Here is a 25,832-nt window from a genome sequence, read left to right on the forward strand (position 1 = left end):
AAACATAATAAATGCAGTGATTTTTTTTCAGAGATGGGAGAAAACTTAAAAAATATTTAAGTAGTAAGCAGAATTCTCAACAATACTATCATTATTTGTCTGTCATCCATTAGCCAAAGACTGGTGTTGGAGGCTGGCAGTATAGAGCAGTTCTTTTGGTACTAAAGTTATGTGAAACCTCTACATGAAAACTCAATAGACATACACTTCACAATAAAATAAAGTAAAAACATAAAAAAGCATACTATAGATGTACAGTTCATGATATTAAGCCAATATTTAAACCTCTGTGCTAAAGTTTTAAACAAAGTATTTGCAGACTCACAATATTTGTTCAATTTCGTAAAGCAGACTGGGATGAGATGGTATCTCATTGTAGTTTTCATTTGGATTTCTCTGCTAACTAATGATGCTGACTGTTTATTGTATACCTGCTGTCCATTTGTATGTCTTCTTTTGACAAATTCGGATCTTTTTCCCATTTTTTATCAGTTCTAATCATTTTTTGGTGGAGTTTTAGGTTTTCCTAAATATAAGATCCTATTATCTGTAAACATGGATAATTTGACTTCTCCCTTTCCAATTTATATGGACTTTATTTCTTTCTCTTGTCTAATTCTCTGGGTAAGACTTCTAGCTATGTTTCATAACAGTGGTGAAAGTGGTCATCCTTGTCTTGTTCTAGAACTTAGAGGAAAGGCTTTCAGTTTATTCCCATTCAGGATGGTACTAGTTGTGGATTTGTTGTATACGGTTTTTATCATGTTGAGGTATGTTTCTTCCATACCCAGTTTGTTGTGGATTTTTATCATGAAGCCATGTTGAACTTTATTCAATACATTTTTGGCATCTATTGAAATGATCATATGGTTCTTGTCCTTCATTCCGTTGATATGATTTATCACATTTATTGATGTGCATATGCTGAACCATCCTTGCATGCCTGGGATAAATCTCACTTGATCATAATGAATGGTCTTTCAAATGTGCTGTTGAATTCCATTGGCTAATATTTTGTTGAGGATTTTTGCATCTGTGTTCATCAAGGATATTGATTTATAGTTTTCTTTTTATGTTTGTTGTGTCTTTGTCTACACCATCCTGCCTCTCATTTATAGTCCAAAACATTATTTTTCAACTTCAGAATTATTATTTGTAGTTGAATATTTTATGGTAATGTATTTTTGTTTAACTCACTGTACTTTATTTCAAAAATGTAATTTCAAAAATTATAAAATAAAAACTAGGACAAGTATAAATTCATTTAATATAATAAAATTTTCATTGTAATTTGTGTAGTGGAAGTAGTACAGTGTAAATGAAATTGTTTATAGCTTGAAAATGGTTGGGTGAGTGTTAGGAACATGAGGTTCCTTATACTGTCTTCTTCATTTTTTATATATTTAGAAATTTTCCTAATAAAAAGTTAATTTCTTTCTGCCAAATGTTGTCTGAAATCAGAAAGAGGCAGAAAAATTACTTGTAATGAAAATTTGTCTGTCTGGACATAATGTGTTTTCACCCACACAATTTTCGGTGTGGCCTTCTTATATTGTGCATTTATGGTTTCAGAGTTGTATCCTTATTTAAAGCGATGCAATTTTTAAAACAGAAATGCTGTGCAGAAGCATATGTCAAATATGATTGTCTCTGTATGTAACTTCAATAACTTTTGGGTTGATGTTGTTGGGTAGATGCAAGTGGGCAGATTTGTTGAAAAGGCATTTGGTTTTAAACTGTTAATTTCTACTGAGATTTGGTTTATGTAATAGTTTGTGAAATAGTGTACATTGACTTAAAGATCATTCTTTGCAAGGAGACATTGTAGCATTACCACTTTAAAATATATGTTTACCTGGGAATAGTATAGTCATGGAATCCATGTGTGTTAGTAGATAGCTGTTTTTGGGAAGATGGGATGGAGAGAGCTCAGGGAGGGAACTAAGGCTTAGCAGAAAGAAGATCCCATAAAGAATGAACTGTAAAATATGACTTCTTGATGTGCACATAGCCAAACTTAAGATGGGTTTGTGTTATTGAAGATGTGACCCTGTTATTGAAGATATGACACTCAAATGGGAAATGCTCAGCAGTGAGGGGAATGTCTCTGAACCTGACCACTAAGAGAGAAAGCAGCTGACATGGTCAGTAGGAGAAGTAATAAGGCCCTAAGAAAAGCATTTCATAATTTGCACTTGTGTGAACTGAGTGATCCAATAGAATTCTAGGTGTGGTGGGATTGTTTAGGATCAGTGATTTAAGAGGACATAAGAAAAAGAAAAGATAGAAAAATTGACTGCAAGATATAAGGTACTTTACTGATTTTTTTTTCTTTTTCTTTTTTTATTTCGGCATATTATGGGGCTACAGATTTTAAGGTTTCAATAAATGTCCATTTCCCCCCTCCCCCCACAAGTCTGAGTCTCCAGCATGACCATCCCCCAGATGGTGCACATCTCACTCATTATATATGTATATGCCCGCCCCCCTCCCCCCTCCCCCCTCCTACCTGCCCAATACCCTACTACTGTAGTACCTATGTGTCCACTTAGGTGCTGCTCAGTTAATACCAATTTGCTGGTGAGTATATGTAGTGCTTGTTTTTCCATTTTGGGGAAACTTCCCTTAATAGTATGGGTTCCAGCTTTAACCAGGAAAATATAAGATGTGCTATATCACCATTGTTTCTTAGAGCTGAATAGTACTCCATGGTATACATATACCACATTTTATTAATCCATTATTGGATTGATGGGCACTTGGGCTGTTTCCACAGCCTTGCAATTATGAATTGTGCTGCTATAAACATTTGAGTGCAGGTGTCTTTTTTGTAGAGTGTCATTGGATCTTTTGGGTAGATGCCCAGCAATGGGATTGCTGGGTCAAATGGTAGATTCACTTGTATCGCTTTAAGGTATCTCCATATTGCTTTCCACAGAGGTTGAACTAATTTGCAGTCCCACCAGCAGTGTAGGAGTGTTCCTCTCTCTCCGCATCCACGCCAGCATTTATTGTTTGGAGTCTTTTTGATAAAGGCCGTTCTCACTGGAGTTAAGCGATATCTCATTGTGGTTTTGATTTGCATATTTTAAAATATTTAAAAAATTAATCACAAACTATTCTACAATTCTCTGATAAGTTGAGATATCCAAGGATTAAATCAACTGAGCAGACTAGGTTTCTTTTGGTTATCTTTTGGATGTATTATTTTCTTCCATTTATCCATTTTTCAAATCACCAATTATTTAATGATTGCCTACTAAATGTCAGTCACATAGGTATAAGGCTAGAAAAATACATAGAAATACATGATTAATTCGATATTTGTATGTAATTCTGGACTGATTATTAATTGGGACCATGTATTCTATGTTGGAGAAAGAATACTAGCATGGTGGTTAGCATGAAGTTTTTCTCCAGAAAAAAAAGAAAATTAGTTAGAAAGAGATCATTTACAGACCGAATTAATTTTGACAAAAGAATATTTTGTCTGAAGAAATAACTATAATAATAACTAAAATTATATATTAACACATGGATATTTCTTTTATATGAAACAGAATGAAAAATTAGCATTTTAATAAACATGGTTATAATATAAATGAATAATTATCTCACCAACAAATTATCTCACACACAAATTAGAAATTGAATGCTTTTTGTTGGGCAAAAAAACATGGAATCTTTTATTATGATTCTTTGCCAAATTATTCTGATACAATCTTGTTATTTTATAATAGTAACTAGTATTATACTATTAAATAATTTGTAATCAATATTCAATGACAATTAAATGAGAGATAGAATATGTATGTGCATAAAATATTATATTTACACCTAACTTGGTACCTACATGTAATTGGTCATAAATAAATATTTGATAAATGAATGAATGAAAGTGATTCTCTAAAATAAATGACCAAATCTTCCTTCTCATATTGTTAAGTAATTCTATTATTGAAAACTTAGTAAAGACAATCATGGAACCATACTAACTGAAATATAAAATGAGCCATTGCTTTTTGAAATCTTTATTTCACCATTATTTTTCATTCTAATTATTAATAGTTAAATATGTAAATGTTTATCATATAAGTATCTTTGTATCCTGTTTCTTTAAAGAGACATTCAGAACAAAGGGGGAAAGAACAATAGCGAAAAACAACTAAGACAAGAGGGAAGAAAGATTCAAAATGAAGCTTGTTCATCCCCTCACAACATATATTGTTGCCTAAGGCCACACAAACAGTGATAGGCACTGCAACACAGAATAGGGAATGAAATTTTAGAGTCAAAGACTCAGCTTGAAATTGGCTGTTCTGGGCTTTATTCTCATAATAGTCATTCAGTGACCTTCAATGAGCCACTTTATTTGTGTCTAAATGCCCCCATCCATTTTAAAAAGCTTATGATACAGAAATAATTTACAAAGAATTGTGAGATTTTCAAATTCAGGAGTTAAATAATGCAAACTGATATTCCATGGTAAATTAACAGTGAGGCAAAAGAGTTTCTGGAATCTTTATCTTATGTTTTAAATTGCTTCAGTTATTTTTCTCAGTAAGCCTCATTCTCAGCAGTTCCCCTAATAACTGTGTTCATTTCTTAATAAAAATTCTTAATGCCAAGGGCAGTGCTTTGTGTTTGTTTGTTTTTCTCATTCCCTCCCCACCCACCCCCGCCCCGCCATTTTATTATTTTTTTTTTGGTTATATGTTTTTCTAAAATAGTACTTCATGATAATTTATATTTTTTTCTTTCAAAGAGCCAGGAAAAGCTCCTGAAACCAAACAAGAGACTATAAAAGTTGCAGTACAAGGTAAGCAATAAAACGCTTTAAAAATTTTGTTGCCCTCTTATTGTTTTTTTTAAGTTCATAGCGCTTATTGACAAAAGCAAAAGCTGTTTATTGCAGAATAGCACCATCTGCTGGGTTATTATAGAACACATGTTGCATGAAGATACACATTTCAAGTATTTATTTAGTAATTGAAGCAAGCATGACTGAGAGTAATGCCAAGTTGCTAGAGAAGCTGCTAAAGGACACAATAATTAATATCCTTGCTCCAAGTTTTAGTCATTCTGCTTTAACATATATTTCTAAAAATAAGCCATAGATAAATATATAAAAAGATAGATACAGCTATAAAATAATATATACATTTTCATAGTTTTCATTATATTTTCTAATTTATCATATCATAAAATAAGCCAGAATGTTATTAAATTAATATTACTTCATAAATACCCAAATTGCAAAAATCTGGTTTCAGATATGGCTATAAATTAATTACTGTATTTTTATGACCCATCTAAGAAAATTAGTTTCATCACTTACTAATATCTTTGGGGAATTAAAAATGGTTTATCTTCAAAACATGACAAGAAATTTAATGAAAGTATAGAGGAATGGCACAAATGTTTTGCCTTTTTCATCTAAGAGCACACTTAGAAAATAAGAGGTAAAATATTTCCTGGAGAAGATCTTTATCTTCTTTCCTATGCTAGATATACAATAGCAACCAATAAAGGAGATACATATAGGCAGCAGTACAAATGTTTCTGGGAAGAAGGCCATTGTAACAGACTTCTTAGAATATCACATTATATAGGTTCAATGTTTGCATCTGATCAAAATTTTTCTGCAATATTTAACTCTGGACCTAACTATATGCAGAATTATGCTAATAAATATGGTAAAATGGGTTTGCTAAATGCCATTTGACTCAATTATGTTGCTTATTAACAATATATGCTAGAATGGTTAAGTGCTATAATACCAGATTTTAGTTTTATGTTGATTACCAGTTCAATAAAACTTGCTTATCTTTAAGAATGTTCTGATGGTCAATATAACAAATATTATAGGAAGTAGAAAGGCAGGGCAAATGATGAAAATGCAGCTCAGAGTAAATTCCTCAAACAAATGACTTCCAGTTGAAGGAATCGTTGCTGTTAGTGTATATATATTCTCATAAAAAATGCAATTGACTTCTGTTTTGACAGAGACTTCTGAGGACCATGGTATAGATGTGGAAATGTGACTTGACGCAGGAATTTAGTGTTACTTCAGCCTCATATTAGGAGAGTTCAAGAGGAGTAAATTGAAAAGATATCTAAAAAGTTGCTTCTCATTTGGCCTTGGGGCTATGGGCTCTTTGTTTTAACATTTAAATTACATTGGACAAAGCAGCCTAAGAACTTAGACTTCTGGAATAAAAGATTTTTTATTGACTGAATAGTAACCTAGAGTTTCAAAGTTACTATATTATTACTATCCTTGTAAGGAAATTTGATGAAAGTATTGATTGAGCACAGTGAGCAAAGCAAGAGTTGGGTACTGTATGTACATATTAACTAAAACAACAATGATGCACCAAAGCAGGAACACACCAAAGCAGGAATACATATTATTTGTGTCATTGAAGATCCTTCATAAATCTTTCTTAAATTTCTTTTTTAACACCATAGGCATATAGTTAAATTATGCATAGAAATATTATTTTCAGGTACTCCATGTGGAGACAGAACTTAAACACATTTGGCATAATTTTGTAGTAGATGGATGTTTTTGAAGTATCAAGTGACAAAATTGATAATGATGTGAGTAGTGTGGTAAAAAGCTAGATTATATGTGTTCTTGCATCTACTCAACTTTTCTAACAAAGGAAGTATTACAAAATTTGGTTTTATATAAATATGTATGTATATATGTTCATTTATAATTAGTATTAAGATTTATCACATTTACTTTGGAAGTACATTTTAAAAAATTATTTAGCAAAGTTTTGAGGTTCTGATAAGAAAGACTATGAAATAACATATCTCTTTACTACAGTAATTTACAATTTGGAGATATAAGAAATTTAAGTAATATCATAAGTAGAATATTGTGTAGTACTGAAATGAATTGCAGAGAACTTAAATGCCATATGAGTTAAGACAAAGTGATTTTTAGTAAGAGTTGGGAGTTGAGGGAGTCATCATGGATGAGGGGTGACTTGACTTGGGTTGGGACTGGCCAAGGACAAAAACATTGCTGGTGGATAGGTGGCTTAAGTAACTATGAAAAGAGCAATAACTATGAAAGACTGTTGCTGTTATCAAGACAGGAGACACTGACCTCAACTATGATGGTGGCAATTACATAAGAAAAAAAATGTTTGATAGGATATATAGAATGAAACAAAAGGAAGAGTAAAAATGGTGCCAAGCTTTGGAGCCTGGGTGAATAGGAAGATGGTAATTGTCATAAATAATAAGTTCCAGGCTGAGGAATTCACTTAAGGGGAAAGATTCAATCTTTAGCTGATTAATGTTGAGCAGACCAAGAATAATCAGGCAGTGATTTTTCTGTAGCTAATTAGAACTTAGGTGGGAGATCAATCTAGTTCATAGGTATTACATAAGATATTGTGTTGAAGAAATGGAATATAGAGCTAAATTAGAAAGGAAGATTAGAAATAAGAAATTATTTTTTAATAAGTTAGGTGCAATGGCTGGTAGACATCTATTGAGAGTAAAATGCCTGAGAAAGGAGAGAAGGCATAATGGAACTTGGCTTAAAAGATGGAACTATATGCACTCTGTGTTAGTGTGTTTTCACTGTCTTTTTTCTTCTGCATTCCTAAAGAGAATATTGAAAATTTCGTATATACAACAAAAAGAAGGTAGAAAGAGAGCAAAAAATAATAAAAACCTGAAATATTAGCCATTAAACTCTCATTAGAATGTGAAAACCAAGAGCCCAATTATTGAGAACCATATCGACTCATTAAATTCAGAAGTACCCAACCACATAATCCAGGTAAGTAGATTAGAATCAGGCAAGATAAGTAGAGGGACAGCGTCAGGACATGTGGAACACAACCATTCTGGAAACAGTTGGATCCCACCACCCTGGTTTTGATTGGCTCCTGGCTTTCCAGATGGCAATGAATGAAAGACATCCACCTTCAAGGTATCCAGGGCAATTCGAGTAGGCAGGGTCAGTTATGACAGAATAGTTCAAACTCCTTCATTCAGCTCTTTTCCATTGTTGCTATAAAGGGAAAACTGAAACTATCAAAGAATATAAGAATGGAAAAGAGGAAAATGCATGTACATACATGTATGCCTGCACCAGCACATGCATATGTACAGATTGCTCTTCTTGGATTATCAGAAAATTTCAGTGTAGCTAAAAAAGATTTTCCTAATTCTTGAAGGGATTTAAGTTTCAGAGTCTTTTTCTTCTTGTAGAATTTATAACAAATAATGGTTTTTCAAACTGTATTCACATTCTCAGCAACTTTTTGGCATTGGCCAAAACCTTAGTAGAGTTGCCCTTCAGAAGTGGGTTTATGGTTAAGCTGATAAAATTTATGCTCCAGGGTACTCACTGGCCAGAGCCCCTTCAAGGACCTGAGGATAAAACACGACAATTATTTGTAATTTTATGTTGTTTGTTTTATTGTGTTCTTCTTCATGCCAACCCTCTAAGCCAACTTGCTTTGTAGATTATACTTAAATAATGGGAAATATTGTGGAGATAATTGTAGGAGAAAAAGCAAAAAACCTCTTGTAGTCTCTAGTAGGACAATGCCATTTTACCATTTCTTTTCCTTATTTTACAAATTCTAGACAAATTGTGAACATTCGTGTGAATTCTAGAACCAAAATGTATACTTGTTAGATGAGTTTTAAAATTATGAAGTTTTTAGAAGGAAATTTTTGTTTGCAAACTAAAGAATGGAGAATAAAGAAATCTATTGAGTCAAACTCACAGTACTTGTTGAAATTATGCCTTGTGGCTTTGAAATCTATCAGACAGTGCCCACATCTTTTAATTCATTTTACCATTATTTTTATTACTATTCTCTTTACATCATTAGAATAGACAAATCTTTAATTTAAAAACATTATAGGTATAAATGCTTTATAAATTTTGTATATTATTAGTTAAAACCACATGAAAAAGAAATAAATGTCACAAACTAGAGTTAATTTATTTGTAAATTCGTGGTTTTCTACAAAAGTAACAGTGTATCAGTAATATTTAAAGTAGAGAAAAACAACGTGTAATAAATTAAAATATTATTTCTTCCTATCCTTTGTTCTTGATTTTTAGAGCTTATTCTGCCACTTACTCTCTGTATGAACATGTGCAAATCCATTTTAATGTCTCTAAGGCTTAGTTTCTTGCTTTCAGCTGCCTTTATTATAACACTGTTGTGAAGACCAAATGAAAGGATGTATCTGAAAGTGCTTTGGCAATTGTAGCACAGAATAGATGTCCACAATAGTCCTGGATGTTGTCACTAAGTGGTCCCCAATATTCTATCTCACTCAGGTGGGATTACTGTCCTGGGAAATGCATCATCTCAGATTCAACTAATGTGGCCTAAGACTTCTCTCAAAGGGTTTGTCTCCTAAATGAATAGTACACAGAACCAAGGGTCATCTTGCTTGCAACAATCCCAAGCTTACTGCATACAAATGTTTCTGGTAAAACCCATAAGCTACACTTTGGGTCTAGAGTTAGATTCATGATCCAGAATGGGATGAATGCTACCATAGAGGAAGTAAGAATTCAGAGGTGATTAAAATGTTCTGTGCCTTTCCCTCTATGTAAAAGATGGCATGAATTTACCAAAAGGAGGCTGAGGTATCTAGTTCCCCTTCCTAAAATAAGACATTTATACACTGTTATTGTAAATGCAAATGTAGACTATACATTGCTATAAAATTCCTCAGTAGCTAGGCACAGATAATTTCTGGAATATCACCTTCATTTTTTTATTGATCCAGTCATAGTCTGTGTTTTATGACCTCTTAGAAGTAATTGTGGTTTTCTCAGGTGTAGCAATTTAAACCCTAAAATAAACTTATACTAAACACATACTTATAAATTTGACTTTCTATGTAACAATTTATTTTTATTCTTATTTTGCCATAAATATATCTTTATTTCTAGGTTTTAAAATAATCTTCATATGAAATAATAGTTTCAGTTTATATCAATTACAGATTTGGATTGATTAGTTAGTGCATAGTTGACCACTGAATTTATGAATGCATAGAATACATTCTCATATTCTTAGGAGTGTTCTGAAGAATGTTCATTTAATATTTTTAATGCTATTTTCCTTTCATTATTTCAGCAGCAACTAAAAAGGATGAAAAGAAGGAAGGTATGTTTTATTCAAAATCCCACTGTGCCTTTTGTTAGAACAATTTACCAATATTCCCAGTTGGATTTTGACTGCTATCCTGACTATATTCCCTTTGGATAACTGGTTCTATTATGTGCATACATTTTATATGAATGTACTGTTTCTACCTCACGTCACACAAAAGGGTGGGCTACTTTTTAAAAGTAATTTTAGTTGAGTCTTTCCCAAGATACAAGGGATAAAACATAGCCTCTCAAAATCCTAGGCCTCCTACTCTGTTGGCAGTTTCATTAAATTTTAAAAATATGTAAAATACAAACCCCATTCTCATTGGCATTCAAACAAAAGTATTAAAAGCCTTTTGAGTGCATGAAAAAGTCAAATTATAATTTCACAGCTTTAAGCTTTATATCTGTTTGCCCCCCATTGCCATGCCTGTAGGATTTTTTTTTTTTTGTTCTATTTTTCCTGGCTTATATATCCCATTTTCCTTTTCTTTCTTTTTTAAAAAAGTTGTCCATAATCAATATGCAATATTAGAATAGTTTGGGCAGAACTCTGCCCATGTGGATTCAAGTGATCCAGTGTCCATGACAGGCTGCAAAACATAAAACAGTCACCTTATAGACACCAACACTGAACTACTGGTGTAAGCTTTAATCCCAGTTTTTCCTATGTCTCTGATATTTAGTCTTCCTTAATTTTCAATTTGACTTAACATAAATCTTCATTCACAGCTTCCAGTTATCCCATGGCAACTTCATGTTGTCATTTGTGACCTCTCATTGAGCTCCTCACTGAGCTTCCCTCCTTGTGTGTTCTGGGAGGATCACAAGGCATCCTGCCAAGACTCAAATTTGCTGTGGTTCAAACCTTTGCCTGCCTGGCCTAGCCTCCACAGCATGTGCAAGGTCATCAGGGCTTCCTGGTGGAGCTGTTACTCTGTACTCCTGCTCACTTTCTTCCTCTGTACCAAGAGACTCTCTATTTTACACATATAATGTGCCAGCTTTCATTTGCTTTTGCTGTTATTCTAACAGAGCTTACCTTTTTCTTTTCATTCTATGAATATTCAGTATTTTTATAGCTCAGAATAAATTCTCCTTTCTCTGAGAAATCTGTCTGATCCTACCAATTAAAAACACTTTCTCTCATGTATAATCTTCCATCTGTATCTCTCTACTATCACTTATTTCTTGCCACCTTGTACTTCATGTTTCTTTTATTTATTTTTCTTTTACTCTAATTGGCATAAGTATTTTGACTAAAGGGACCATGTCCAATTTGCTTTTATTCCCTATAGGGACTAACATGTTTCCTCCTTAGCTTGCATATTGCTCAACAAATATATACTCTGTGAATGAGTCAGTAATATCTAGGACTATTAAGATAAATATAATAGCCACAAGAAATATGGATAAGTACCCATTTTCTAATATAGCAGGCAAGGAATGATTTATTATTATTATTATTATGAGGTATATTTCACTGAGCTTTTTAGGTTTGGAAAATCATAATCAAGTACTGACCATTTCATCATATGTGATCACTAGCTGCTATGTGGGTTTATACTAACAGATCTAGGTAGATCTCATTCATCTAAATTCAGCTTAATTGATGAATTCTTAAGGGCTGGAATTCCGGGAATTCCAGGTTATATTCTGAAGAATACAATTCCACTGAGAATTGGCTGGATTGATTTATTGTTTACTATAACTAGAGAAAGTAGAGTTGAGTACTTGTGAGAATTAGTTCTTGGTTCTAGGGCTTCAGAATTGAGATCTGAAGAGGAATCATGCTGAAAAACAGAGCAAAATGTCTGGTATTGTAATTGAATAAAGATATCAATCAAGCAGGTTCCACAAAAAATAATAGGATACTCCATTACCAGCAATAGTAGAGTACCCGAAAGTCAATTTTTTTCCTTCAATATAAATTGGTACTTTATTTTCCTCTGGCATCACTTGTGAACATAAAAGACCATACCTGATATATCGCTAAAGATGAGTGAATGACAGATTGAACAGATTGCAAGCACACCACTGCTTTTCAATCACAGGTGCTGGGGGCCTTGATGTTCTTAATAAAAGACTATTGTTCAGATTATTGGGCAGATGGTCTTGAGGGAAGTATATTCACCAATAAGCCTTCATAATATTTTTAAGCTGTTTCAGCAAAGATTGCTGAAAGGGCATGATGAAGTTTAATAGCACGAGTATTACTGTCTAGTACTAATAGCTCCTCAGGGACAATATGTGATCTTTCAATATGAACCAGTATATTCTTTGATTGCTCAAATACTTTGCTTGTATAATTTAGTTGCACTGTTGACTCCTAGAGAAAAGACATAACTTTATGATGACGTTTTAAGTAAATTTCACTATAGCTCTCAGTTATTACAGCATATATATAGAACTTTTAAAAGACCTACTTGGTAAGATCATGGCTCATTATTTTTTACATTTCTACTTGAAGAAATGTTTTATTTTATCTCAATAAGTGCTATCATTTACCTGATGCTGGACTTCATATTATGTTTTATTCTTTCATTTCATTACAACTGATATCTAATAAAATATATTATTGATTCTTATTATTAGTGAGAAGAAAGGCAGATTACAAATAACAGACATTTCATAGATACACATATGGTATTGAGCTTTTGATACCTACCCCATCCCAGCATCAAGTCTGAGAATTGGAAATTATCTTGTTCTAACCTGTCATGTTTCATCCTCTGTTTGTTCCACCACTTTCCCCAAGCTTTATGTTCAATTTATTCCCGAATGACCATGTGCTCTCCATAATCTTCTTGTGTTTTCCATATTTATTAGCTATATTCTGGACTCAAAAGATTGTTCAGTGAAGATCACATAGCTATTTGGGCAGGCTGAAATCCTATTTCAGTATACTAGAGTCAAACTACTTGATAACTCACAATGGGCATTGACCTACCCACTTTATATTTTCAGCTGTTGTGCTATAAGTATCTATGTTTTAAATAGAAGTGGCCACTGCATATTATTAATATATATTTAGGCATATGACAAAGATGCTATTTGTCATGCTCTTATATGAAACTTTTATATATTTTTCTATATATTTGAATTGCTTGCTAATCCAATCAGCATAATTACTCAAGAAGAAAATGAATGAGAAAATGCTTGCAAAGCATGTATGTTTTAGATAGCAAATTTAGCCTACTCAGTTACAGTTCCTGATGAGAAACTAAATTGCAAGAAGAAGATTTTTTTAGATTGATTTTCAGAGTGGGGATTAATTAAGAAAAATCTAGTCTAAAATTATTTTTATTGTACCATGCTGGACACAATAGTGTTTAATAAATGTTTGCTGAATAAATAAATGTTTGTTTCAGGAACCTATTATTTTTCAAATCAAGGTTTGCTTTATTTTCCCCCTCATACATTAAACATATCCTTATTATAGAAAAATTAGAAATTCAGAATGAGGAGGAATAAAACCTTGCCTAATTTCTTAATTGCTAATTTCTAAGTTGCTTTTCTAAAATGTCTTTCCAGCCTACACTGATATGGAAGTGGGATGTTACTTTCACCATGGCTATCATTTTTTCATGAAACAACTTTGTTGACCATTTAACTGTCTTTTGTGAATAGACAGTGAGTACATTTTTCTCTTCAAACAGTTAAAGTCTATTTTACTTCTTCATGGAAGTAAAATCATGATACCTCCACGTCACTATAAAGTACACAAATCCATTAACTTTCAAATTATTAGTGAATATCTACTGTTCTAGGTTCTAAGCCAGAAAATTGTAATACAGAAAATAATTTATCACTTTTTGCAAGTATTAGTTCATAGTTCATTATTATGGTTCTAATTTCAATAGTACAGAATTTCAAAACTAAGTTACAAAAGAGGCAAAAGAAAGGACAAAAAAGACAAGAAGTAAACTATTCCAAGCAAAATTTTGAATTAAGTTGCTTCCATCCTAAAATAAATGAGGTCAAAAACCTCTTGTTTTTATTTTCAACTTATAGGAACACAGAGTTTCATGGCCTGAATAATGGAAAATAATAAATTTCTTGAATCTAGGCTGAACACTCATCCACTAAAAATAAAATAGATGGTTTTTGGCCACTAGATACACAATACGACATAGCAGTTACAAATATAATAATGTATTCATAAGTAACCCAAGAGCCAACACCAACCTATTTCTTTTCCATTACAACAGAAGTACCTGAATATTGGCTTTGGAGGTGTATTGATTATTCAAAGAGAGTACAATGCTGTTCGCCTGGACTACCTTAGATTAAACAAATGAAAAAACTTCAAACTAATTGGACCATAAATTTACTGACTTTGACTTTTTATTAAAAGGTCATTAACTTCTATAGGCATGATGCAATCTCTGTACAAATTATAGATGGATATTTTATTCCATTGTTTTCAATATTTTATACTTCAAAAAGTTTCTCACCTTCTGCCTCATTCTAATACTCATTCTCACAAAAGCAGAATAGTTTCTCTTTAAGCCTCATATTTTGGAAATATATCATGCAATCAATTTATTTTGTTGAAAGATATTTCAGTGCTTATGGAAATTTGTTGTGAGCTAATAATTTGTTGATTTATCACATTTATTTTATCAATACTTTATTTTTGTGTTTTCAGATTCCAAGAAAACCAAAAAACCTGCAGAAGGTACTGGAAATATTTCCTTTTTCTGTTTTATATTTGATGAACCCTAAAAATAACATTGTTTCTTAAGGATTAACATACAGAAAAAAATATATATATATAGTACAGATGAGACAGAGAAAAATATTATGATTAGTAGAGAGAATAAGAGAAAGAGTAAAATCTTTTTTGACAATACTTCTATGAAAAATACATGGCAGTAATAAGGAATAAATACTGCATATATTTACCTTTCACTGTAATTATTTTTAAAGAAATATTTACTTGGCAAGAAATTGAACCATGTTTAGTATCAAACATTTACTTTACTAGAAAGCATATATTCAATTAATTTCGGATACACCAACATCAATTAGGAACTATATTGTTCCTTTAAGTCTTGAATGGAATCATAACTTATTCGGCAAGTATATCTGTGTCCTTGGTCTTGTTCCTGTGTGTTTATGTGTACAATAAGTTTATGTTGTTCACATGTGTTTAAGAAGACTACTAGGTATAAATAATTTAAAATGTTTAATCAGTATAATCCAAGCTTAATTCATTGTCAACTAATGTTTTTCAATCAAATTATGGAAGCACCTATGATAAGTGACAATGCTACAGAGCACCATTCACTGTGAAATGTAAGGGGAAAGATTGGGGAGGGAGGTTAGAAAAATTATGGTCTAATCTAAATGTTGGGTAGTAAATTTTATTTTTAAAGGTTTTAAGAGCAATGACTTTCTGTTTATATTTCTTTCAGCAGAACAACCCAAGAAAAAAAGTAAGGAAATGCATGAAAAGTGTATTTGGGTACACTTTTTTCTTTTTATTGCTATTATTGACCTTGTGATGTATTAATATTTAGACCTGCAGTGTTGAATTTGTCTTGCCTATGTTTTACGCATGTCAACTCTGGTTGTTGTTTTGTCAAAATTAAAGAATACACAACCTGCAGGATTAAAGTAGACTGAAAAATCAGAAATCATTGTTAGAGCCCGTTTTCAAACTTATACAATAATCTAGTAACACTAGGCACAGGTTCATAATGAAAAATACCACTGAATTCTATTAACCCAAACTGTCATGATTTTGTAAATTTCTCAGTCCTCAGAAAAGACTGAACAAAAGTTCAGGCTACTTTTACAACTTCTTTCTCATTATTTGCTTCTTGTAATCCATAAATATTTTGGCATGTTCACATGATCTATGACATTTTGTCCCTAACACGATTTTGCCCTCATAGGCACTATGGGCTATGTCTAATAATGTTGGAATCCATATCTTAAGTCTTATCCACTGTTGCTTTAACGTACTATTAAACCTGTTTGTTAATAAATCAGTAAAACTCAATATCTTGAGATTGCGTCTTTTGCAAATACAGGCTCTTCTCTAAAGAAAATACGAAATATTTAACAAATGAAAACAAAAACCAACTTGACCCTATTAAAAATCAACACATTTCCAGGAATGTAGAAGTTTTAAGATCCTACTATCAAGGACATTTTCTAAAATGCACACCAATTTTTAAAAACATTTATGTATGTTTTGGCCCTGCAAAAAGTTAGGATACTGAGACATTTTATGTCATAAAAATGCTCTAAAATGTGCTGTGGAGAGACTCATGAAATTATACTACAACTCAGCCAGGGGGAGCAATCCATCTATAGAGAAGTATGTGTTCATCAGTCTTAGATTTATTTGTGTGCACAGTTGCTGGTAAGTACTGGCATAGGAAGACAGAAATCTCTCTATAAACAACTGCACCAGCAGGAAAATGGGGGACAACTGGAGATTTGAAAAATGGTATTACATTTTTATACATATATAAATAAAACTTAAGGCCCTCACTTTATTGCAGTCTATATGATTTAAAAGCTCCTGCTGACACACTGCAATTCCTTGGCAATCATCAGGGCATTGATGTATTTAATAAATAAACATGCCTTGCCAGCCATTAATTCATGACTCAACTCTTTCCCTTGTTTGTGGATTGTGACTTGGGCAGTGATAGGGAGAAGAAATAGTTTTCTTCAAAACAATTATTAGTTCTTTTCAAATTAAAATATTTGCTCTAGTTTATCATTTAGACTTGCCTTTATAATTGTTATTATTGTTTCTTTCAATTTGTTTGATTTTTTTGTCTTCAAGATCACTTCATCCAATTATACACTACAGTCACATATTTTATTTTGCTTCTACTTTTCCAGTCATCACACATTATAAAGCTATTCTTCCTGCACTTTAAAAGTATTTCATTTTAGAGTAACAGGACAAGGAGTACATGGGAGCTTCCTGTACATTTTGCAAATTCCTCTGATCTACAACTGCTTCCAAATTACAAGTGAAAAAATAAAAGAAAAAACCTCAAAAAAGTCAATCATGGGCATGATTTGTCAGTCCCTGTAGAATTAAAGGGTAAATTAAATTATATTTCTTAAGATAATTCAATAATTACATCCAGAACTATTCCATATAATTAACATTTTATTATATTATATATAAAATGAGAGCCTTCTCTAGCATATTGTTCCAAATTGGCACAGGTATTTTTCTGTTTATATGATGGCTTTCTCATAAGATTAGGAGGCTTCTGTTTTAACTTTGAGTCTTACGTATAGCTGGTGTTCGATTTTGATGCATTCCCAAATCTGCTTCCAGTACATTTTTTTTACTGTCATAACTTTAAAAATTTCTTAGAAATGTTTTATAATTGGAACTTCAGTTCAGCAATAAACAATACATTTCATTGCTCTTCATTTGCCAAACAACATTTAGCAATGTTCTTGCTAATTTAATGTTAGCAAAGTCACCTAATCTTCTCCTTTTGGCTGTCAACATTTGGTTAAGCCATTGATTTTATTTCTTTTACTGCCTGCACACTATCTTAGAAGTGGATAAGTTGATCATTATATTCGCATGACTATTAATACCACCTGATAACAAAATTGAACAACTGAAATTTTGAGGTGATGACAATGGAAGATTCTATTACATTTTGTTTCTAAAAGTGAGTCTGTTGATCTTCTTCCACATAAATATCTTCTAGTCTTCAAAACCTATTCATTAAATAAAACTTTAAAAATAATCTCTTCATTCCTTTTCCTTAAAATATCAGATAATAATTCTCCATTCCTTTTCCTTAAAATATCAGATAATAATGTGTCTATGTTAAAGAATTTCTTGAAAATCTTCTTTTAAATTAATTTGACAAGCTTGTCAAGGCAAAATAAATAAGAATAGAAATGTAGATAATAGCTCTTCATATAAAATTAGTGCCTGTACTTCATATAAAATCAGTGCTTATTATAATGTAAATGTCAGCTTAATCTTAAGAACAGAATGATGCTTTGTCTCATATAATATTGACAAAAGTGGGTTTTTAAGAAGAAACACTATATAAAGAGGACTCTATAAGGAGCATTCATCCTAAAAACAAGGCAAGTGTGTTTTGTTTCCCTCTGAAACTCCTTAGTCTATTTTAATGTCTTAAATCTGCTTCAGTAAATCCTTTGTCTTAACTAAATAAATATCTCTTCAATATGAGAAGATCCTTAGAAGAGGTAATACATATGAAATTTGTTCATCTTTATCTTGCTGAGAATTATTTTTTAAAACAGCTGCAATAATGATCCTTTGTTCTTATTATTTTATCCCAAATTTTAATTTCATGTTGATATGATAGCAAATTAAAAATTTTTTCCATCCTTTATGGACTGTATTTTACTTTTCTGATCCATGAAAAATCTGAATTCCTCTAATATTTTGAATGTTTTGGTGCTGCTATATGAGAAAACTCAATGAAAGAATTATTCTAAATATACAATATTATATTTTTCTTATCTTGTTACCAGTTGTAACAAGTTGTTATCTTGTTATCTTTTCTTATACTTGTTACTAGTTGCTGCGATTTGGAGTCAGCACATATATGTCTTTTTATGTGAAAACAATTGAGACTCATAAAACTGGAATAATAATAATAATAATAATATATTTCAGAACAGGAAAAGAAAGAAAAACATGTGGAACCAGGTAACTCTTTTTAAATTCTTCTATCCTCTCAATTTCAAAATATTATTTAATTTGTAATCGGAAACTGAATTGCAATTGAATGGCATGGAATGCTGAATATTTTTCCTTTTCTTGTTTCATACAGCAAAGTCACCAAAGAAGGAACATTTAGGTAAGTAAGACTGGTAAGACTCTTTCTACCTGATGTCCAATGTTTGTAAATGCTGCCACCTCAGACAGGTAGTAAGGTAATGACAGAGAAGAGCAGATAATCCTTTCACTCTAGTGTTTTTTCAAGTTCATGACACAGCCCTAACATTAATGCAGTTTGAGAAAATGACAGCCAAATACGTTACACTCTTGCTACTCAGTGTGTGTTCTATGAACTAGCAGCATCAGCACCCTACACCTACCAAATCAGAATCTACCAGTTCACAAGATCCCCGGTGGATTCATTCATGTAGGGTTTGGGAAGCACTGTTTCACAGTGTAGTGTATAAACAAAACAAAACAAGAGCAGAGCATTTTATTTAAAATGCATTTTTATTGCTTTGCTTTTAAAATATGAAATATGCAATTCCAGTGAATATTCTCTCCCAATCTATAATATTACTTAATAACATTTCTTTTTTGCTCTAGGGAGTTGCAGTTAAGAGTAGAGGTAGATTTTGCCCTGAATATATTTATATATTCTAATGACAAAAAAAAAATTAAATTGAGAGTCAAACAACCAAACAAAAACTAAAAGTACAAATGCAGTGGGTATCAATACCAAATACATTTCTGAAAGTTTCCTAGTATTTAACCTGCCCAATTAATCATTTCAAATGAAAATTTCTGAAATTTCTATTGACCTCATTTAAAAACGTCACTTGTTGATTTTGCGTGGGTAACTTCTACTCAACGAGCTTCACTGAGATTTCTTTGTGTTATGTGTGTGTGCACAGGCAGTCTGTTGTACTTAAAGTCCATTAGTTATTCTCAGTGTTATGTCAATAACCATGCAAATATAGATAAACTACAGTCCCATCCTTTCAAAAACCACAGTAAACCACAAGTTTGAAGCCACTTTTCATTTTCTTTTTTCAAGTTCATAAACTTCCTGAGACAACCCAAGTCTGTTTATACGTCTCTCCAACTAGTTTTCTTACCTTTATAATAGCACTTAATATATTATTATAATCATATTATCTCTTCCTTTTTCCTGCTTTAAATAGTCAGAAATTAGAAGTTAGGGATACTTTTTACTTTTTTACCCCCAGAGTGCCTATTATACTGCCAGCACACAGTGGGCACTGGATAATGATTGATTAGGTGAAAAGAGAAACAGCAAATAAAATAATCGAGTTTTGTAAAATTTGAAAATTGAATGATTTTCAAATAATTTACAAGATGGAATAATGGCACATTTCACCATTTCACATTAACGGTCATGCTATTTAGCCTTTGGGAAGGGATAAATGTCTACTCTACAGATGACAGCCTATCTGTTCACAGGTTCATTCCCACAAATGTGACAAACACATATTCTCACTTATGTACATATGCAGGAAGCTAAAACAGAGCATATATCATAGAAACATGGAGAGACATACAGAATGCCTACTGGTGTAACCAGTTTTAAGAGTTTTAATAGCTAAACATTACCGTCGACAAGTAAACCTGATAAAATATAGTAATTTAAATTACTTGAAATCATTATCTGCTCATTTTAGGGTGTGATTACACTGCAGCAACTTAGTAGTAATTAGTTTTATTTATAAAATTGAAATCATTGGATAATTTATCAAGTAAATTTATTCTTTTCATACCATTTGATAGACTTCAAAGAAAATGCACTTGCTATATATAAATACAATCAGATCCTAAGATATTTTTCAATGGAAAACATAGTGAATGAGTCATGAATGAGGATTTTGTGCTCATTTTTTATTGATACCAACCAAAAAAAAATCTGTGATTCATGGAACATATTTAGAGGTTATCAAGGAAAATGATATAATGTTGTGTTTTCTCTTTCTCTGATCTATTTTTTCTTTAGTTTCCAAGATTAACCAGAAAGGCTTTTAAACAGCTAAAATAACCTTAAAATTATTTTAGAAAGATAAGTAGACTTGTAATTAATGTAGATTGTATTATTTCTTGTCACTAACAGCTCCAAGTGAAAAACAAGTAAAAGCAAGTATGTTGAATAAAACTTTCAAAGATGAGCATATTTTAGCAGCTACTCTTTTGAGTTTTCTGCTATAGACAATGCTAATGCTAATTTTTGAGGCTGGCTTACCACTTACTTGGTGTGATTATTTCTTGTGTTGAAATAATGTGCAAAATTACTCATCCCTGTCTTTTCTGTGAATACATTCTTTTAAAAATTTATTTATAGAGCTTTCATTTGTAAATGCTAATTTGTCCAGACCATAACCCCTTTTGAATTGTCTGTATTTTTGTTTCCAATTTTGCAGAATGATAAGAAATCTCTTCAGTTTCTTAAACACATCAGACTCAATTATCCTAACGATTAATCCCTGATCAAATCAGCAGGCAACATAATACGTCTACCATAAATATCATGTCTTTACTGAAATTTATCCTGCCAAAACTTTATTAACTACTACTTTTATAATGTCATAATTTTCTTTTAAGGTTGATATCCTTATATCATGAAATGTTGACTGATAACCATAACATACCATGGCATTTACATCAACGGTAGCTTTGACAATATACTTAGGGAGAAATGCTGATTTCTTTGCTCGTATTTCTCAGTTTGATGAAGTATGTGACAGAATGTCATTAATGAAAATTATTTTAAGAATAATAGAAAGTATTTTAGTTTAGGAAAAATTATGTTTAACTTTTCTATGCTTTGAATATAGGATTTATGGTCAAACCTCAGTTCTATGCATGATACAAATGTGCTTACATATTTTTGCAGGGGCTAGCGGTGCATAAGTATTGATAATGGTACTAATACATAAATGTGTATTTTATTTAGTGCAGAGTTAATGAGACAGAGTCTATCACTGGAGAATGTACCAGAGAGTAATTAAAAAATATATTGAGTAGATTGGTGGGCATGTCTTTTAAAAAATTTTTTCAATTGAAAGTACATACATATAGATCTTGACGACTTTAAAAGAGAGGCTTGACATGAATCTGAAACTCCATTTATGTTTTCATGAAAAATATCAGTTGAATGTAAAGCTGATTGGAACTCTATATTATGGATTTTTCAGTGTGCTAATACTTTGTAGAAATACATAATCTAGAAAATGTATAAAACAAAACTGATAATTTTGCAGCACTAGTAGAGAATGTTAGATTGAAGATTATGCTAAAAATGAACATTTTCTTCCTAAAAAAGTGTGCCATATAGATAAAAATGTTCATTTGCAATAAAAAAAAATCTGTAAGTTCCTCTGTTTATGAAACACACTATCCAATCAGGTTTGAAGAGATCGGCATCTTTAGCTGGATGTTAGTAAATTAGGTTGCCAATTACCTTAAACCTATTATAAAAGTTTCAAAAGAGTTAATATTCAACTCCCTATGTAGTTGAGAGATTTTGACTTGACATGGGAATTATCCTTTAACAAAAAATTAATTAGAGTTAATCCACAAATCATTTAATTTCTCTGATAACTATGTGAGCATCTATTTCCCCAGCTAAGAGCTGTTATTTGGCATTGATACCATACAACAGAAGAATATTGGACACAGCTGCTATGTACAGTGGATTATTTGTAAAGTTAATGCCTAAGGCAAAAATTACATATCATTATAAATACTCTTGAAAAGCCTTTAAATTCTGCATATAGTGTGGTACACATAGTTTTGTGTACGTTACCCACACATATGGATTATTGTTTTCCATTATCGTAAGGTATGAGAGCAAATTAGAGAGTAAAATGTATAGCTGAATTCATATAAATTGGGTATTTATGTGATATAATTCCATAGTATTGAATTTAAAAGCATAAGTGAGATTAACAGTGTTAGAGCAACTCCAAGGAAAAAGTAAAAGGAGCTTTGTCATTATCAATGGATCAAAGGAAATAAATAGAAGCTGGGTTGAGTGCATGGTGTGGAACTGTTTCCTTAGGTTGTCATGAGAAAACAACCAAAATCACTGGAGGAGAAATACTGAAGGACATAGACAAGCTTGGAAGCTGTATCAATTCAGAGTGGAGGTTTCATGATGCTATCTATGAGTTTGAAGAAAAAGGACACCTTTTAGGTTCAATGGTGCAGTGCTAAGAAGGGCACTTATTGCCTCTACGTTGAAAGTTATGTGTTGGAGGTGGTGTGTGCAGAGAAAGAGCAACTTGGAGAAAGAAACGGGGTTGCCAAACCTGGACTGACAATTTCTGCAAGTCAATATAGACTCCTTTCTCTATCAAAACTGACTCAACATACCCAATTGCCCTTCCGCCAGTTCCCTGCATTTGCCTTTCCATACACTGGGTAGCAGCATAGAGGTTGATGATATGATTAGTCATTTCCAAACAGGAAGAGGACCAAACAAGTAGACTCTAGACTGTAGGGCATTTTAGATGTTTAACACTGTGCATGGTGAGCCTTCAAGAAGGAATGTGGTAGACATTGCTTACCAAATAGATTTGATCACATCACCTCCTTTTTCTCAATGACCACATTAGGATCAGTGTTTCTGAAGACCTTGGGTAGCCATATTACTGATCATATATTCCACATGCATGTTCAAACAGCCAGTGGTCAGTTTAAATTTTGAGTAAAATAGTCAACAAAGACCAGGTTAGGATAAAAGTCTCATCATTTTTAATTATGAATGTAAATTTATGTGAAATGGCAATAATTAGGCATTTTTCATTCTTTGATCCCATCACAAATTTGATGGTATGCTCAGCCACTAAGCCTGACTGTGTTCATCACCTTAACTGCATTTCACCATCTAAATGTGCAAGTTACATAAGTAGCATATAATCTGCTAATATATGTCAGGATCATTTAGGAAAAGCTAGAATGTAGAATTTAAAAGTAAAGTCCTATTGAATTTATTCAGTTATGCAACATTAAAAGAATATTTGGGGACAATGTATATTACCAAAATGACATAGCTTTTGGACTCAATTTAAATACTCTGACATGGAAATTACTGGGGAAAAGGTCTATGGGTCTGGACCATCATGCTTGATATAAAATGGGGTGTATCTGGACCACATACGCAAACCAAATATGATCTTAATTGAGCTATGATCTTAGTCAGTTAGGACAGACTTGGTTTTACTATATTGTCCCAGAATAATTATGACTAACACCTCTTTTCACTTGCGCAATTTTGGATACTAAATTATATGATCACTAAGCGCGTCCCAGAGGCTGCTATCAGAATATATTCACAGTACAGTGCCAGAATGATGATTGTAGGAGGCTTAAATACTAGGAAAAATGAGGATGTGAGAGACCTGAGGCTGACTTACGTGGCAGGGGAAGATCTGCTTCTTATTTAAGGTTATGTGTAAAGCTAAGGTTGGTGCCCTCGGTGCCAGCCCAAATTGAAAAATATCATGGTATGGAGTCCAGGTATGTTCATCAAAGGTGTCTAAAGAGATCCAAGCTAGATAGAAGAATACTAGCAACAGAGAAATCTAAGTTCATTTAAGACATGAGGACACAGGAGAGAAGGGGAGAGGATTTCAAAGAAGAAGTCAGATATAAATTTCAGTATTAGGAAAATAAAACAATTAACATAGCAAAATGGCTCTGTAAAGCATAGCTGTTGAGACCAGTCCATGTGTCCTGAGTGCTAGTTATAAAGTAGTATCTTAACATCTTATTATAAGGAGTAATATGGTGTTGGTGTAGGTATAACTACATTATCTAATAGAAAATAAAAGAGACCGAAAAATACATCCCACTTGAGCAAAAGTCTGACAGAAGAAAGATCGGTCATTTCTAAAAGTCAGAGAATGAATAGATTATTTTACAATGTTGTTGTAGTTCATATTCATTAGAAAAAAATATGATTTATCTTTAGTTTATACAATTCCAAGATACCAATTCTAGCTGGATCTAGGACTTAACTAGTAAAGGCAAAACATGACATTATTTTTTGAAGGCATAAGAAAATATACTTATATGGTCTCTTGAAGTATGAGAGAATTTGAAAAACTAGATGTGAAAAATTCAAGCCATAAATTAAAAAGCTGATATATTTTATTGTATTAAAATTATACACTTCAATTTATTAATAGATGCCATAAAGAGAGATAAAGGATAAAGTATAAACTTGGAAAAGATATTTGTAACACATGTAAGTAACAAGAGATTAGTAGCAAAAAACAAAATAGCAACAAGACAACTTAGTAGAACAATGGGCAGAAAATATGGGCAAAAGATATAATAAACAAGCATTAAAAAAAGAAAACACAAATGGCCTATAAACATATCAAAAGTTATTCAACCTGTAAGTAATAAGGAAATTTTACTTAAAATCACAATAGGATACTATTTTACACAAAGAAAATTCATTTTAAAAAATGGAAAAATATGATTATTCTGATGATGGTGATATGGAGCAATAGAAACCTGCATATATACTACTGATGTGAATGTGAAGTTTTGGGAAACAAGAATGTGGCATTTATTTAGGAAAGTCAAACATGAGTACATGCTGTGGATCAGCAATTTTACTTCTAAGAAAATCATTCCACACGCATACAGGAGATATGTATACAGAATGTTCACAAAAGCATTATTTATAATAACAAAAAATTAGACATGACCTAGTGTCCATTGGCAGGAGACTAGATCCATAATTTGTAGACTATTTATACGGAGGAATACTATACAGCAGTTAAAAATTAATCAACAGTAGCTGCACTTATCAACATGGCTACCTCTCCGCAAATCACTAGGATTAAACAATACAGTTCAATTTATATGAAGTCATATCACTAAATGATGTAATTTCATTTAAATAAAATGGTCTTACTTTTGTTTACAGATAAATACATGTAATAAAAA

The 25,832-nt window shown here is 32.0% G+C and overlaps 1 protein-coding gene across 19 annotated transcripts in view; it reads left to right on the forward strand.

The window, feature by feature from the left end:
• TRDN (triadin) overlaps positions 1–25,832 on the forward strand; it is a 385,153-nt gene that overhangs the window by 222,493 nt on the left and 136,828 nt on the right. For 11 of the 19 annotated variants that reach the window (XM_076003004.1, XM_076003010.1, XM_076003012.1 and 8 more), the window contains 7 exons: positions 4,766–4,819; positions 10,143–10,172; positions 14,811–14,840; positions 15,580–15,600; positions 18,816–18,848; positions 18,973–18,999; positions 20,983–21,009. In XM_076003004.1, the coding sequence (XP_075859119.1) occupies positions 4,766–4,819; positions 10,143–10,172; positions 14,811–14,840; positions 15,580–15,600; positions 18,816–18,848; positions 18,973–18,999; positions 20,983–21,009 (222 nt within the window). The remainder of the gene's footprint in view (positions 1–4,765; positions 4,820–10,142; positions 10,173–14,810; positions 14,841–15,579; positions 15,601–18,815; positions 18,849–18,972; positions 19,000–20,982; positions 21,010–25,832) is intronic. The other 8 variants (XM_076002997.1, XM_076003011.1, XM_076003014.1 and 5 more) reach the window with 6 other exon arrangements.

Source organism: Microcebus murinus, chromosome 5, assembly GCF_040939455.1.
Source record: "Microcebus murinus isolate Inina chromosome 5, M.murinus_Inina_mat1.0, whole genome shotgun sequence".
NCBI lineage: Eukaryota > Metazoa > Chordata > Mammalia > Primates > Cheirogaleidae > Microcebus > Microcebus murinus.